The 17,171-nt window shown below is 50.9% G+C and overlaps 1 protein-coding gene across 2 annotated transcripts in view; it reads left to right on the forward strand.

Moving 5' to 3' along the window:
- The window catches only part of ARID1A (AT-rich interaction domain 1A), a 53,167-nt gene that overhangs the window by 22,942 nt on the left and 13,054 nt on the right, over window positions 1-17,171 (forward strand). For both annotated transcript variants that reach the window (XM_086863357.1, XM_086863356.1), the window contains exons 5-10: window positions 12,401-12,641; window positions 12,947-13,036; window positions 13,641-13,808; window positions 14,445-14,760; window positions 16,265-16,410; window positions 16,494-16,603. In XM_086863357.1, the coding sequence (XP_086719483.1) occupies window positions 12,401-12,641; window positions 12,947-13,036; window positions 13,641-13,808; window positions 14,445-14,760; window positions 16,265-16,410; window positions 16,494-16,603 (1,071 nt within the window). The remainder of the gene's footprint in view (window positions 1-12,400; window positions 12,642-12,946; window positions 13,037-13,640; window positions 13,809-14,444; window positions 14,761-16,264; window positions 16,411-16,493; window positions 16,604-17,171) is intronic.

The following is a 17,171-nucleotide window of genomic DNA, read 5'->3' on the forward strand; positions in this document are numbered from 1 at the left end:
GTTTAACCCTGAGTGCTCTGGTCTGCAGGTTCTACCCAAAGCAGTTAATTCTGTGAGCTCTCTGTGTGCAGTGTCTGTCAGAGGAGGCCCTGACCTCCAGGGAAAATCCTCATTTTTACCTTATTTTCCTGTTCCTTGGCCCACTGTGGCACTGGAACCTCTGGTGGTTGCCACTGGAGCACCACTGTCTGTCTCACTGGACCCTAATGCTGCTGATTTAAGCTTCTCTGATCCAGTCTGGCTGAGCAGTTGGTGAAAAAGACAAATTGATTGGTATCTGGAGTGAGGAAGATCAGTCCCATCGTAGCTCCTTCCTTGGCAGATGGAGAATTATATTTCCTTTGGCATCCTAAATCTGAATGTGCAGTGCCCAGGGTTCCAGCGGGTTTTGGGCCAGAGTCGTTTAATTTTGTCTTAAAACATCAAGAAAACAAGAGAAGGGTTGAAAGTTTAGGTTAGCTTGCAAAAGTTGGTCTGTGCCTCTGGCCTGGAAGAAGAGTTTGGAGCTGCTGAGTTTCAATTTTGCTGGTAACTTTTGTTCTAACCAATAGGAAGTGAGGGAGCTTTTATTTTTCCCTTTAGCCAGTGGCTAAGTCAGTGCAGGGAGCTGGATCCAGGAAACCCTGGATTGGCCAGAGGAGCGAGCTGTGTGTAGAGCTGAGTTATTTTTGCTCCCAGCAATGAGAACAGCTTTGTTATGAGCCCCTTGAAATAATGCCTTCAGATCGTGGGTACAAATTGTCACCCAAAACACAAAGTGATTCTAGTTCTGACCACCTAATGGGAGTAGCTGTGGGTTGTTGCTTTTTCTTCCCTCTTCTTTTTTTATTTTTTATTTTTTTTTTGCCTTTTGGACCCTGATTACAAAGATTTAATTTGTTCTGAGGCCTGGGGGGGGTGGGAAAAAAAAAATAAATCTTTTTAAATAGCATGTTTCTTTCCACTCTGCCTCTCCACAAGTTCTTCCATGTGACCCATCTTCTGGCGAGGAGCGCGGGAGAAGTGAAGCCACTGAAGTAATTGAAGAAATTGCTGTAGCTCAGAACGGTGGGAAGTCCTTTCAGAGGCACTGCTGATGGAGCCTCCCTGAATCCTACTGATCCCTCTGACTCGGATTATAGGAATTAGTAACGAGGCTTTGCAGAAGTGGCTCCTTCTCAGCACCAAGTGGGAGTTTGTTTTATACCTTGTGGTTAAATATATTTGGCCCTTTTCAAGTTGTCCCTTCTCAGGAGTAGTCTAAGAAAAGAAATCCAATCTCAGCTGCAAGAGTGGAGGAACCTAGAAACAAGGGAATATCTGGTTTTCCTGGCTTTACCACCAAATAATTTGCATTTAAGAAATCAAGCAGTCCTTAGCTTACCCAACCCTGGTGTATTTTTGGCCTTTCTCTTCCTTAGTAGGCAAAAAATTAAAAAAAGGAGCCTCACTTATCCACCTTTCGTAATCTTTGGGATCCTGTAGGACAAGAGCAGCACCAGCTGGGGAAGGCTTCAGGCAGGGATGCTGTGGGGTGTTGAAAGGCAGCATCTCTGGGATGCTGGCAGCCAAATCCTCGTTCCAGTTTGCAGTGATCAATCTCCTGCGCCGAGTTTGGCCTGGGGATGCTCAGGAGCACAAGAGCTCCGTGCAAGGGCACTATCAATTTCTTTTTATCTTCCTGATATTGCTCAGTCTGTCTAGTTGAGAAAGTTTTATCCTGCTCAGGAGGATTCCCAGATCCCTGTTTTGCCATTATGGATGACTTAGAGGAGCAGAGTTTGTGTGTGGGCTTTTAATTTTGTTACGGGGTCCTGAGCCCTCTCCCAGGCCTGGTGGGTGCTGTGGAAAAGCTCACTGGGTATCCTGGAACTGGGGCAAATCATGCCATGCTTCATCCTTAATTAAAAACAGCTCAGCCCCAGCAGGAAAAGGAGGTTCCTGCTTTTTAGGTTCTTGGGAAGTGTTAAAAATTTCTGTGCCTTTACAAGTCCTTGGCCTTTACACATTGAAATTGTGCCTCAGTGTTCACGTTGGAATTGTAAACAGTAAAGGGGGAATATTCCTTTGGCTGTCCATCACCCCTTTAGGAGGTGCTGATCTCCTGGCAGGGACATTGCCAAGTTGTTTTTGGGATCTGCCTGAGGAATGTCCCGTGGATCGTTCTGGGTGGGGCCTTCAGGATCCCTTCCCAGTCAGGATTGTTGTGTCATTAACTAAACTTTCTCCCTGGTGCCTTTTGAAGAGCCCTGCCTCCCTGTGAGTGTCCTGGCTGCTCTCCCTTCCTGTAGCAGGCAAGCTGAGGAATTTCTCTGTAAAATTCACTGCTTCCCTAGGGAGTCTCCATCAGGATTGCAGCCAAACTAAACTTAGATTGCAATTGCACAGGAGAAGTGAAGTACAGCCCTTTGTGTCTGGGTGTAATAGAGGAATAGTAATCCTTGGGATAGATCTGTTTCTCCCAGGAGATTCCCTAGTTTCTTCTCCTTAGCAAAGAAATTCTTCCTGGAGAGTTGTATCCAGTTTATTCAGTGCCTTTGAGTCCTGGATTTTGAGGCTGAAGGAGTCAAACATTTCCAGGCAATCTGGAAATTGCCTGTGGCAGCTGCTGGAAGCAGCTCTGGGGGAAGCAGGTTGGGTGCTGGGACATCCCTTTGGGTTTGGATTGCAGACCAGCCCTACTGCAGAGATCTTTGGAGTTTTATGTTTGTTGGGAAGCATTTTGTCTCTCATTATGGAACTTGGGATGGGTTTTACCTTGCCCCAGTCTCTGCCTCATGGGCTGCCTTGAAGGAGCTCCTGATGTCTTTGGGATGGATGGAGGGGTTCCCACCAGGCTGATCATTCCTTCCCAGCCACAGGAGTAGGCATCTCTGGTGCTTGAGCTTCCAGGTTGGCCCCAAAAGCCATTAATAAACCAGGAGGGCAGATTCTGGCAGGGTTTTGGAGGTCCTGACACAGCGAGGTTACGTTTGAATTTTTGTGGCAGCAAACTGGGCAGTTGGGACAAAAATTCTGGAATTCCCACCCCAGAATATCCTTAGTTTGGTCTCAGTGTACTGGTGAGCCTGAGGGAGAAACCACCCCCCACCCTGGGCAGTTTATTTTCATCTTGTTGTAGAGTGGGAATAGTTTTAACCTCAGTATTTTACACTATTGGGAAACTATTTTGTTTATTTAGCGATGTTTCACTCTGGTTCATCTATGAATTTTGATTTGAAAAGTGTCCTGTCAATGGCAGAAAGGATTTTAACCATCTGAAAATAATCCATGGTTAGTTTCTGGATGTGGGTTCTGGCCTTGGGTCTTTGCATTGTGGGTTTAAAAATTAGGTTTTGTTGGCTGGGGAGAGGAATGAGGCTGCAGAGCTTTGGCAGAAAAATCTTGTCAGCGAATGTCCCCAGCAGTTGTGGGGTGGTTTTGGTTTGATTATCTCAGTCAAACAGTTACTGAGTTTGGACACTGGACGTTGTCAGGAAGCACCACTTGGGTTTTCCATTCTTTCCAACTGGTCATTTCAGCTGCTCTGGGAGTGCTTGAAGTGGAATAAAGTTGAGCTCTGTCAGCTGCATCCCCTGACCTGGAAATAATTGATGCAACAGGCTGAAATGCAGCAAAAAAACTGTCAGAGCTGCCATGGAGGGAGGGAGGCAGCCTGTTTCCTCAAAATTTCAGTTTAAAATTAATAATTTTCACAACTTTTTCAGGGGGCAGGGAGAAAGACCCATTTATAGTTGAATTTGCTGGTCACTTCAACTTCTTTTTTTTTTTTTTTTTCCCTTCTCCTTTTTTCTCTTTCCATATGGGACTTCCTGCTTCTGTTTGGTTTGTGTTTGGCCTTTTGAGCTTGTCTTATTGCTTGCCTTAGGAGAGGGATTAGTAGTGTGTGCATTTCAAAGCAGCAGTGGATATGCAGATAAAGCCACCAGCACCCCCAGGCTTCCCCCAGGAGCACCTGGAGCCTGGCACTGCAGATCCCTGCAGATCCCTGCAGATCCCTGCAGATCCTGCAGATCCCTGCAGATCCTGCATTCCTGCTCGTGCCATCCGAAGGGTTTTATCCCAAACTGTGGTGGCAGCAGAAATTAAAAACTGATTTTTCCTTGTTCAGTGCTCCTCTGCCCGAGGTTTTCTCACTGTGTGACTGTGCCCACCGTTTCTGCGTGGTTCCTTGAGAAGGTTGTGCTTTCTTTCCCCCCAGGTTTTTGTATTTTAACTGTGGAGAGCATCTCCAGAGCCACCCTGACCTTCATCCGCTCCGGTGACACCTTCCACACTCGGCCCTGCCCCAGGGCTGCTTTGCTGTGTCCTTGTGGCAATTCTCTCTCCTCCCACCCTGTCCTGGGAGCTAATCCCACCCCATCCCACCCCTGGAGCTCGTCCCTCTCCTTCCCGAGCATCCCCCGGGAGCCGCTGCAGGAGCTGCGCTCGATGCCACGCTTGTTTCCTGTTTCTATTCTGGTGTGGAGCAGCTCAGCTCAGCTTCCTGCCTGCTCCTCGCTCACATTCCCAAATCCAGCCCTTCCCCAGCCCTTCTGGGGCTCACATTCCCAAATCCAGCCCTTCCCCAGCCCTTCTGGGGCTCACATTCCCAAATCCATCCCTCCTGGGGCTCACATTCCCAAACCCAGCCCTTCCCCATCCCTCCTGGGGCTCACATTCCCAAATCCAGCCCTTCCCCAGCCCTCCTGGGGCTCACATTCCCAAATCCAGCCCTTCCCCAGCCCTCCTGGGGCTCACATTCCCCAAAGCCAGCACAGTGGGGCAGGGCTGGGGCCGGGGGCTGCTGCGGGGTCAACAGCTCTGCTTGGGGGTCCTGGGCAGTGCTCTGAGCTCTGCCACTTGACCTGTGCCACTGGTGTCCCTGTGAGCTGTGCCACTGGTGTCCCTGTGAGCTGTGCCACTGGTGTCCCTGTGCCACTGGTGTCCCTGTGAGCTGTGCCACTGGTGTCCCTGTGAGCTGTGCCACTGGTGTCCCTGTGCCACTGGTGTCCCTGTGAGCTGTGCCACTCGTGTCCCTGTGAGCTGTGCCACTGGTGTCCCTGTGAGCTCTGACCTGTGCCACTCGTGTCCCTGCGCTGCCACAGGATCCAGCACCATGCCCAGGGGCTGAGCTTCTGCTCTCCCAGCAGGGAAACCGAGGAAATCAGGCTTTCCCTTCCTCTCTGCTGCTGACTGGGCGTGACTGGAGACCCTTTAAACGGTGTGGAAGCCTCTGTGAGTGGTGTTGGATGTTTGATCCTCATCCTCTTCCCCTTCCATCCAAGCTGAGCCCAGCCAGACCCCGCTGTGCTGGAGGGAGGCCGTGTTGGGGTGACCTTCCTGTGGTGCATGGAGCACTTGCAGGGTCACTGAGGCTGTGCTTTAAACACTGCCACACCTGACCTTAGAAATCTTCTGTCCTAAAACCTTCCTCCTGCTTTTTTAGAAATGGATCCTGTCACTGTTAATTGGTTCAGAGGCTGATGAGAATACTAAACGCTGATTTACCTTAAAATCCAAAGTGCTGCCGGAACAGGGGCCTTGTAAATTTTGTAATAATTTCAGGCTCTAGTCTTTGCTGCTTCCCTGTGCCCATCCTGGCTGGGGTGGTTGGCATGGTGGCACAGTCACATGCTGGGATGACTAAATGCTTTGGAGTCTCAGCGTGTGGAACACGAGCCTGGGAGCGCCTTCCAGAGAAGCTGGGGAATGGGAATGTCCTGGAGTCTGGCACTGGAAGGGGAACTTCCTGCCTCCTCCATGATTCTGTGTTTTGTCTTCAGACTTGGATGAGGAGACATAAAAAGCTGTGGAAGGAAAACAAAAGCTCTTTGAATAAACAGGTCTGTCAGCTAAGGCCTGCACTCATTTCCCTGCTGCACCTGCCTTTCCAAGAGCAGCCTTTCCCCTGGATGCCTTGGAGATCCCTGCATCCACACAACTCCCAGAAATCCAGTGAGAGCATCCTCTGCTGCTGCTGCCATGTTGCTTTTCCTGTGCCCAGGACCCTCCTGCCTGTTTCCTGCAGCTGGTTTTGGGCTCAGTGCTGTTGTAGGAGCTGCAGGTGTCACCCTTTTGGGCTGGATGGACGGGACAGCTCCTGGCACGGCTGAAGTGACGCCGCCCTGTCTGGAAAAATTCCGCATTTTCCTGCTGCCTTGGATGTTTGATGTTATACCAATGTTTGTGTGAAGCTGGGAGCGCTTTTTATCATCTGAGCAGTGTCCAAAGGGTTAAATGGGAACTCCTGTGTGGGGTTTGGCTGTTGCACCTCGCAGGGTCCTGTGGAAGAGCCCAGCACTTTCCGGGTGGGAATGCTGCCCTTCCACATGGCGGGTTCTCCCTCCAGCGACATCTTGTTCTGTGGATGAATCATGTTTTACTCCTTCTCTACTTTGTGCTGCAACTACAGCTCTGAATCTCCGCTCTCCAAAGACGGAGATGAGATTTGTTCTCCTGCTCCGTGCTCGGAGGGGGAGGGAAGCCCCCTCACCCTCCCCCCCTTTTTTTTTTTTAATATATTTTATTTTATTTTATTTTATTTGGAGGGGGAAGAGAAGGAGGGGTGGCACAGGGTAGGAGCAGGAGATGTGATTAAAGCTCCTGCCGAGGAGATCTGTGGGAGTGGAGTATCGACCTCTGAAAAATCAATGGCTGCTGCGGTAGCAGCGCCGGCTGTTCCGCAAGGCTCCGGTGCAGGAATGTGGCACAGCCAGCAGCGCTTCCCTCTGTCCTCCTCCCTGCTCCATCCTGTGCCTCACCTCGATTTACTGAGCTGGATTAGAACAGCAGCTTATTTTTGCAATCAGAGTAAAATTTCTGGTGTGGCACCGAGCCCCTCCTCCTGCCAGCCTCCTCTCCAAGGCTCCCTTCCCTGCAGTGCAGCTCGAGCCAGCAGCTTCTTCCAGTTTGTCTGAAGCCAGCCTGGGAGAATGAGCTCCTCAGCTTCTTTTTTGAGGAAGGAAACTGCACGAATCTCTCTGGCATGTTCCAGTCCCCATCTTAGGTTTGTAATTCTCAGCGCTGCTGCCTGAGAGGAGCTGGAGCCCCTTGGAAGGGAAGGGAATATGGACTCTGCAGAGGAGCCTTGCTGCGTTACCTCTCTGGTGTTTGTTTTAGTGGGCAGGTGTTTTCCCCTTGAAGTGGTGGAAGTCCAGCACTTCCTTCCTCTCTATGAGGACTGTGGGGATGAGTGAGTGGCACCTGAGGGCCCCCAGGTCCTTGCAGCACCCTCAGTTTGGTACCAGGATCTTGATGTTTTATCTCTTGCTGAGCTCCATTCATGTTGCTTTCATGTCATCCTTGCTCAGATCAGAGGTTGAGCTTCCAGGCCCATATCCAAGGGGCCATTCCCTGTGATTTCATTGCACATAAATCCCTTTGTTCCTTCTGGCTGCTGGTCTTGTCCCATTTTGAAGGGGGATGTCCCCTTTGTGTCTTGTCCAGCCCATCCCCACGCCAGGAACGATCCTGAAGGTGTTTTTGGTGCTGGACAGATGGACTCGTGTTCTCTCCACAATAACTGGTGGTAGAAAAGAAGTAAAGGGGAATGATGGCCATCCCTGGCACAAGTTGTACGTTTTTGGGGTAGGACAGGGCTTGGAAGTTCTCTGTTCTGTTTTGGAGATACTGGATGATAAATCTGACTGGATGAAAAGAATCAGCTGGGTTTCCACTGGAGCTGAGCTTGTTCCCAAGCTCCAGCTTCTGGTTTCTGCTGGGTGACCAACCTGGAAGAGGCACAGCAGAAAGCAGCCCCAGGGCCTCTCCAGACCCTCCTGCCACTTGTGCGAAACCCTCGGGCTCCTTTGTGGGTGTGCTGTGAGTGCAGCATGGAGCTCCAGGAGAGACTGGTGTGTGGAGCACGAGAGGCAGCATTTGTCTGTGCTGCCAAAGGAGGAACAAGTCTATCCATGTCCCCAAAATAGCAGGGAGATCCTGCCAGTCAGCTGTGTGATTGTTGTGATAGAGAGGATTGAGGTATTTTGGGTGTGGAAATAAAGGGGAAGGAAAGGACAAGCTTGTGATTTTTAAATGTTGGTAGTTCTTGAATAAGTGGAAAAGCAACTGCACAGAGAAAGAGCTTGTAATAGAAAGTGAAGATTTCAATTAGAAGGAAGGAAGAGGCTTTTTCCCTTTCAGAAAGGACTGGAGAATAAATTTAGCCATTGTTCTCTGGTCTTGCATGTGAGCGTCTTATGGAAACAACTGGCCTTACAGAATTCATAAGCTCCACCACATGCTCGTCTCAGACCATAATTTCCTTGAGTGCTGTCTGGTGATCTGATCCTGCCGAGATCATTCCATGCTCCCCCACACTTCCCACGTGGAGGGGCTGGGGATGGGCAGGGGAGGCTGCAGTCCCCTGTAAAGGTAAATTCCATTTACTTTCTGGTCAGTCTTCCTGCTCTTCCAGATCGGTGGGATGGGCTGGAGCAGAGCCTCAAGTCTCTCTCTGCTCCTCTGGGATTTTGTTACCTTGATCTGAAGCATTTCTCGTTGTTTCATCTCTGTGTTTGTTTAACAAACGAGCTCTATCAGATGGAGGGGTGCTGGTTCCTGCCGCCAGATAAAAGAATCCCGGCTGTTTCCAGCACAAACCCCCCGGCTCCTTGTGCTGCTCATGCCAGGACCTGCAGCCCTTTCCCTGCGAGGGATGCAGTCCCCTGCCCGCTCCCGGGGGAGCAGACTGTGTGGATTTGTTGTGGTGTGAGCAGGAGGTGTGGGAGCCCTGTTTGTCAGCAGCACTGACAGCCCCGCGCTGGCACCGGCCCGGCTCGGGCAGCCACTCGCAGCTGGAACCGCTCTGTTCCAGGGTCCCCGTGGGCTTCCGCTATCAGGTCACATCCCAAAATAACACTGGGCACTATTTCAAGTGAAGAAACTCAGGCTTTGGGGCTGCAGCCAGCCTGGAGTGTGAGATTCTGTGTGAAATAGTTGGAATCCCTCCAGCGTTTTTGATCTGCATGGCAGATGAGCAATAAAATGCATAAAAAACACATTGGAAACACGTGAGGAAATTCTCCAGACCCTGACGTTTCCTTGAGTTGGCAGAGCCGCTGCTGCCGAGCCTCACCTCCTGTCTGGGCTCCCTGGCTGTGCTGGCAGAGGGAAGGGGGAGAGCCCTTCTCCTGCTGCTGCCGTGGCTTCCCAGGGCTCCCCCGATGCTCCGTGGGAGGCAAATAAAACCTCCCAGGCCCTCTGCTCTTGGGCTCCCTCCAGAACCCCCCGACGGCAGCAGCTCTCCATTATTTCCATCAGGTTTTATTGTTTTTAAAGGCTTCTCTGCTGGGGCTGCCCTGAGAACGGGCTGTAGGGAGATGCAGGGATTTCCTTCTCGCCTGGTTTGGGGTATCGGAGCTGGAGGTGTCATTTAGGTTTAATTAACCCCTGGTGCCCCTGGTGCTTGGAGGATTTGAAGGGAGGAAAGCACCTCCTCACCGAGGAGCTGCTGGGGCTCACACATTCCAGTCCATGTTTTCTCCTTCCCCTCACAGGAGTTTCCCTTCTGAGCAGCTCAGCCCTGCTGAATAACACGCTCAGAAAATGCTGCTGTGCTGGCAGAACCCTTCTTTGCTGGGAAATGACTTTATTGTTGGAATTCATGAAACTTACATCTCTTTGGAGGTGGAAGTCGCTTCAGGAGTTGCTTGGTTTTGACGCTCCTGTTTCAACTCATGTCCCAACAGCTGGGAAAGGATGTGAAATTCACTTTAAAGTCATTTAAACTGTTAATGATCTGGGGGCTGATGCACAGCCGAAGCTCTGCTGTTCCTCTGGGGGTCTCTCATGGGTATGAGAGGGGCTCCCAGGGGTGCAGCCACCCAGGGCCCAGCTGCTTCCTTAAAACAGGATGTTTTTAATGATTTGACAAATGGAGCATTGATACATGGGCAAGGTGGAAGACATGAGCTCTGGAGATTGTTTCCTACTTCTTAAGAGTTAATTTTCAAACCATTTTTAACGTTCCTTCATTTTATGTCTTGTGTGTGGCATTCCCAAGCCTCACCCTGTTGGGCTGCCCAGTTCATGTAGAATATTGCCCAGGCCATGGAGCAGTGACCTCCTGAGCTCCCTCCACCCAAAACCTTCTCCTTGCCTCTTGGAGAAGCACTTAGCCCAGCTGAAGAAAGGAAATTCACATTTCACCTTGCATGCTTGCTCTGTAGCTGTTCTTTCATGCCAGCATTTCTCTCAGGTGCACATTTTTAATGTGGTTTTTTTTCCCCTTGAACCTAAAAGCCCCTCATCTCTGCAGCCCAGGCACTAAAATCCCCTCCACCAGGAGCTTCCGTGGTGCAGAATTTCAGAGCTGGAAATGGGTTTGGCCTCCCAGCTTCATCTCAGTGATGAGGAAAAGCGTTGGATGCACTTGGTGGTTCCAACCTTCACGTACTGAAGGGACATGGCAGTATTTCCATGCAGTTGGAGGCTGGTCTGAGCTGATTTCTGGACATCCTGATCCCTTTGTGGGCTCTGGGGGGGAATCTCTTTGTGCCTCGTATCAGTGGCTGCAGTTGGGTGCAGTGAATCTCAGCGAGAGGAGTGTTTTGCTCTTGATTGTTTGTGTTGGTTGATGCTTTTTAATGCAAAATGTTGGAAATAATGTCTCTTTACTCCCACTTCAGATGGTTTCCTCAGTAGGAATGTGGGATTTGTCAAAGTTGTCCAGGGAAAAACACCCAAATAGCTGCATAAAGGAGCAATGCTTTTTGATGTTACAATAGGAAAGTAGTGAAAATTGCAAGAGATCTCAGAAACTATTTTTAGGCTTTTTCTGCAGTTTTTTAGCTTTCATTGAAATAAAACAAAGCATTTTTTTTTCCCCCCTCAGGAAGATGATACTTGAGCAGTAAGCAAATATACCTCAGAGACTGTGGTGCAGGAAATGAGCTCTCCAACAGGAGCAGTAATGGAAGGGGAGGCAGGACACGCTCTGCACTAAATCATCCCACCAAGTGCCCAGGCTCTGCAGCTCCAATGGAACACTTGCCAGCATTTGTTAGAAGCATTTTGTTCAAATCCCATTAAAACAGGGGAAACTGCTGTGCTGCAGCAGCTGAAGGTGGTGCTGAGGCCCAGCTCTGCCCTCTGTCCCACGGGGGTGATGCTTGGGTGTCACCCAAGTTGGCTTTTATTCCTCAATAATTCCACTTTCTCCATGATTTCCACGTCCTGGATGTGCTGTCTGAGCCTCTCCACGTCCCTGCTGTTGGGGACTCCCCAAGTGTCTGGAGTTCCAGGTCCATCTGCACTGCCAGCACTGGGAAAACATTCCCTGAAGTGCTGCTGAACCAGGAATTGTGCTGTCAGTGTAAATGAAACCAGGGTGTCCAGGTGATTTATCAGCTGCCTCAGCCCTTCTCTGTGGGGTTTAAATGAGGTTGGCTCTGCTTGTGCTGAATTCTGTGCAGGGAGAATGACCTGGGATTCCCTCAGGGCTCACTCAGAACCCTTCTGATCCAGAGCTGATTGCTCTGGAAGACTTAGGAAGGGTAAGTGAAGTCCTGGTAAGCTTTGGCCTCCCCTTCTTCACCTGCCGTGATCCTTTGAACCTCTGGCAGAGATTTTATCTAATCCCTGGAATAGTTACAACTTCCCAGCTTTCTGTTCAAATACTCTGCCACTTCCTGTGGCTGGGGCTGCTCCTGACTCATTCAGGGCAGGCCAGGGCTGAGCAGCTGATGCACCTTGTTATCAGCCAGCCAGCACAACGGGGCACGTTGGACATCAGCTCCTTGGAATTATCCCCATTTTCACACTTGCCAGCTGGTTTGTGATGCCGTCGCTTTGCTGCTGTGGCAATTGGAGGTTTCAGCTCTCTCAGGCTTTTTGTGCTTTTTCTTCTCCAAGGTGAATAGATGCAGAAGGAAGGGTGTTCTCTAGCTTTGCCTTGGAGAAAAGCTAAACTTTACAGGTTGACGCAGTAACTGCTAATTTTTGCTGTCTTTGAAGAAAGGGAAGTGGGAACCCTGAAGAGTATTTTATGGTTTTCTTTTAAATCTCTGTTTAGTTTGTTTTTATCCATCTCAAGTGAGTAGTTTCCCAGCTCATAGGAGGTTTATGAATTAATTATGGTGAGGCAGGAGTTTTCTGTCTTTCAGAGGCTGAGCCACGTTTCCCTTCCAAGCCACGATCACATGGACTGTCTCTTGTGTTTGCAGTTTTACGTGTGCTGTTGATGCATTCTTTAACTTCCCACCTCTAAAATGAATCAAAAGGATCAAGTAGGAAAATTAGCCAGTTGTTTGGGCCAGCAGCAAGCCAGCTCAGGAGCTGCTGGGTTCAGACTGGCAGCAGGATAGGACAGGTCTGCAGCTGCAGCATTGGTAGCAGCAGTAAGCAGGGATCACTGAGTGCTGTGTGCCCAGGGACAGGAGCTGTGTGTGAGAGCAGCCCCGTGGCTCTGTGGTTTCTGATGTCTTTGTGTGCCCTGCAGGACCTGTCTGGTTCCATAGATGACCTGCCCATGGGGACCGAAGGAGCCCTGAGCCCTGGAGTAAGCACATCAGGGATTTCCAGCAGCCAAGGAGAGCAGAGTAACCCAGCTCAGTCTCCTTTCTCGCCACATACCTCTCCTCACCTGCCAGGCATCAGAGGACCCTCCCCGTCCCCAGTTGGATCTCCAGCCAGCGTTGCTCAGTCCCGCTCCGGCCCCCTCTCCCCTGCTGCAGTCCCAGGTAACCTCGCAGCTCCCGGGCTCTGAGCCGTGCTGCCCAGCGGGGAGGAGCTGCCCAGAGCCAGCACTGGGTGACTCCTGAGCTCCTCTGAGCTCCTTTGTTGGTGTGAGAGGGCTGCAGCTCTCGGGGGCTGCGTGGGGTGCTGCGAGCCAGCGGTGCCATTGCAGCGGCGCTTGCCGTTCTTCCTCCTCACCACGGCTCACATCCCCTTGTCCTGGGGCTCTCTGGGGTTCTGGGATGGCTCTGCTGCCTGCTGGGTGTGTGGAGAGCAGCTGCTGATGATCTGTGTCCTTTCTGTGGCCCAGGCAATCAGATGCCTCCCCGCCCGCCCAGTGGCCAGTCGGACACGATCCTGCACCCCTCCATGAACCAGTCGAGCATCGCGCAGGACCGAGGTGGGTGCACGTGTTCATTTCACTTACCTGGCCTGGGGACAGAGCACTGAAAACTGCACCAGGGTTACAGGCTGAAGTGCTGAGGCACCTTGCAGTAAATTCAGCTGCTGGTGGCTGTTTGACCTCCAAGTGTCCATCCAAACAGGTGCTTTGGCTTCTAAGATATTTTGTCTGGCTTCTCAACTTGCTTTCTTCAAGCTTCAAAGCAAGGGGTGCTCACAGCAATGCTGTGTGCCTTTCCCCTGTGAGAGAGTAAGATTTTGGGGGGAAAAACGCATGTAAAATTTCAGCTCTCCTGGCTGAAGGTATGGAGTTGTCACCCTGAGAAAACAAACAAGTGAACAAAAACCAAGAACAAGAAGCCCCAAGGATTTGCAGAGCTATGCTGGCTTCTGCTGTGACACTAAGGGGTTTTTTTTTCTGGCTAAAACAGGAAATTGGATCTGTTATCTGCTCAGATAACACTGGCTCCTTAATGCAGCCACTAAAATGTGTCGAGGCTGTTGCTGGAAGGATTTTGTCAGTGCTGGGGGCTGGAAACACGTGTGTGCAGTGGCAGCTCCAGAGGCTTTGCAGTAACCATTTTCTCCCTCCTGGTGTGCAGGGTACCTGCAGAGGAACCCGCAGATGCCCCAGTACAGCTCCCCCCAGCCCGGCTCAGCCTTATCCCCCCGGCAGTCCTCGGGAGCACAGATGCACGCCGGCATGGGGCCCTACCAGCAGAACTCCATGGGGAGCTACGGACCCCAGGGCGGGCAGTACGGACCTCAAGGTGGGAACTGAGCCACAGAAGGCCTCTCTCTGTCCTGGTGTCGTGCTGGGGACACAGGTTGCCCAGAGAAGCTGTGGCTGCCCCATCCCTGGGTGTTCAAGGCTTGTTGGGGCAAGCTGGGACAGTGGAAGGTGACCCTGCCCATGGGATGGTCTTGAGGGTCCCTTCCAAACCAATCCATGATTCCATGATAAATGTTTTGAGTTGTCCCCTCTTAATCTGTGGGTGATACCAGCCAGAGCTTTGCCTCTGTTGAGATTGATGGAATGTGTTGCTTTCAGGGATAGCTGTAATTCTAAAAGCAGGAATCTTCCTCCTCATTTAGGAATTAGTGGGTTGTGTTTTGGGAAGGGTTAACGTGGGATTTTCTATCCTGTCCTGGACCATTTAGCTCTCTGTGCTGGGCTGAGGTTTGGGAGAGTTTCAGGCAGCTCCTGAATCGATGTTGTTACTTGGCTGTGTCAAAACACATTTTACGTGGCTTATATCCAAGTGCTTTGACTTTGTGTTGAGGTGCGAACACTCCCCCTCATCTCCGTTAGCGATCTTTAAATATTTGCTGATAGCAGATTTTTTGATGGTGATTCATAAAACCTCCCTGTTTGAGTGATGCCCCGTGTGTGTTCCCCTCCCCAGGAGGTTACCCCAGGCAGCCCAACTACAACGCCATGTCCAACGCCAGCTACCCCAGCCCGGGCATGGGGGGCAGCATCAACCCGCTGGGCGCGGGCGGGCAGCTGCACGGGCAGAGCGGGGTGCCCCCGTACAGCGGGCTGCCCCCGGGCAGGATGGGCCACGCAGCCATGGGCAGCCGGCCCTACGGCCCCAACATGGGCAGCATGCCCCCCCAGGTGGGCAGCGGCATGTGCCCCCCGCCCGCCGGCATGAACCGCAAGGCGCAGGAGGCCGCCGCCGCCGCCATGCACGCCGCCGCCAACTCCATCCAGAACAGGTAGGGAGGCTGGGGGCAACGCTCAGAGAACCTTCTGGGGTGGGGTTTTCTCCTTCCTGGAGGGATTTTGTCCTTCCTGGAGGGATCTTCATCCTTCCTGGAGGGATTTTGTCCTTCCTGGAGGGTTTTTGTCCTTCCTAGAGGGTCTTCGTCCTTCCCGGAGGGATTTTCTCTTCCCTGGAGGGTGTTTTTTCCTTCCTGGAGGGTTTTTTTCCTTCCTGGAGGGATTTTGTGCTTCCTGGGAGGGTGTTTTTTTCCTTCCTGGAGGTTTTTTTTCCTTCCTGAAGGGTTTTTTTTCCTTCCTGGAGGAATTTTTTCCTTCCTGAAGGGTTTTTTTTCCTTCCTGGAGGGTTGATTCTCCAGTGTTACAAAGGAAGAGAGGAAAGCCTGTGTGTTGGGATGCCCAGAGCAGCTGTGGCTGCCCCATCCCCAGCAGTGCCCAAGGCCAGGCTGGAAGGGGCTGGGAGCAGCCTGGGATGGTGGGAGGTGGCCCTGCCATGGCAGGGGTAGAACAGGATCTTTCTTTCTTTAGGATCTGTCCAACCCAAACCATTCCAGCGCTCTGTACATAATTTATGACACGCTTAGGGAATTTTTTCATGTTTATAGGTGAAATTACTTAATTCTGAGATCCCTTCAGTTGTTTTTGCATTTTGCTCTCTGGTCTTCCGTTCCCTGGGTGCCTTGGAGACGCTGCAGCCCCTAAACCCAGCAGCCACCCAGCTGTGTGTGATCCAAGGCATTGCTTGTCCAGTGTGAGGAGCTTCTTCCTTTTAGGGCCTTGATGAGCAGCTGTGGGAAAGGAGCTGGAATTCAGCTCTGAACTTTGAACTGTTTTCTGTGGTGGTATTTTCCCTTATTGCCCATTTCAGGGTAGGTGTGTGTGGCCTACCAGAATACCATGGGAGCCATGAACATGCTCTTAAATTGGGTTCCCCCAGAACTGCTGGATATATTTGTTCGACTGGACACTGCTCTTTATCTTCACCTGAGGGCTGCTCCTGCAACCTCCTGCTTTTACCTGTGGCTGCCAACTTCCCAATCCCCAATAAAGGCACCCATGGCTGTCCCTTGAAGGAAGAAGCTGGAGCCAGAGTTGTGTGGGAAGGTTGCAGTACCTGGGAAACACTGCTTCCAACCCAGGACATTCCATGATTGTAAATCCTGTATTCTCACTCCACTGCCCAGGGCTGCAGGCTAAAGGCAATTTAACAACTGAAATGAGGCTCAGTTTGTGGATGTAGAACAAGATGAAGGGTGAAAATGTCCAGAGATCAAGTCCCACTTGCCAAAGGGTTTGCATCCTCTTTTCTCCTGAGCGTGACTTGGGCTCTGGGTACTGAGCTTTACAAGAGCACCTGATCGTTGTTCTTCCCTTGGAAAAATGGTTTGGGGCAAGTGACTTCTCCATGTCCTTTTTAGGTTTCTTTTAGCAAAGCTGCTTCCTCAGAAGGCAATATCCTAGTGCTTAATATGTGGAGTAAGTGTCTGTTTCTTCCTCCAGGCCTCCTGGTTATCCCAACATGAATCAGGGGGGAATGATGGGCACTGGACCTCCTTACGGGCAGGGGATTAACAGCATGGCTGGCATGATAAACCCCCAGGGCCCACCCTACCCCATGGGGGGAAACATGGCCAACAACTCTGCAGGTAAGCCAGAGCTTCAGGATTACACTCATTTCATTGCACTGGGAGGAAAATCAGTGTTTTTAAAGATTCCTTTCATTTCCCAGGGATGGCAGCAAGCCCTGAAATGATGGGACTCGGGGATGTCAAATTAACACCTGCAACTAAAATGAACAACAAGGCAGATGGGACGCCCAAAGCAGAATCCAAGTCAAAGGTAAAATGTTCTGGGTTTTGTTTTTATTGACTCCCATCCTCTTCAGCATCCAGGGAAATAAAGCCATGTGCTGTGTGTTGGCTTGGATTGAACAGTGTGAGAAATGGAGGGGAGCGTTTCCCAGTCCTATGGGAGTCGTGGATTTCACCTGGAAAACAAATTCAGTATTAGGAATTATTACCTGCCACAGTGAAACTGCCAAAAGCAGCGTAAACAAACCTGAGTTTGTTGGTGGAGTGGGCCTGGAGCGAGTTAGCTCTCAGCTGGGACGTGGTAACTAAAGTGTTGCAGTTGTTTCACAAACAAACCTCTCACTAATCCTGTATTAAAGCCAGAAGAGGGAGGCAAACAAGTTCTTCAGGGAGTGTTTTTCTTTGCATTGCTGCTACCAGTTTCAAAAGAACCACCAAAAAAAGCAGTTTCTGAGCCCCTGGTCTCCTTTTCTACCTGAAGGAAAACAGATGCTCAGCAGGTTTGATCCCTGTGCCAGCAGCAAGCAGATCCAGGAGCTCTCTCACTTCTGCTCCTGTCTCTGGCATCTGCCTCTCTTTTTATGGCAAAAGAGGAC

The sequence above is a fragment of the Cyanistes caeruleus genome, chromosome 26 (genome assembly GCF_971803275.1).
Source record: "Cyanistes caeruleus chromosome 26, bCyaCae1.hap1.1, whole genome shotgun sequence".
In the NCBI taxonomy this organism is placed as follows: Eukaryota; Metazoa; Chordata; class Aves; order Passeriformes; family Paridae; genus Cyanistes; species Cyanistes caeruleus.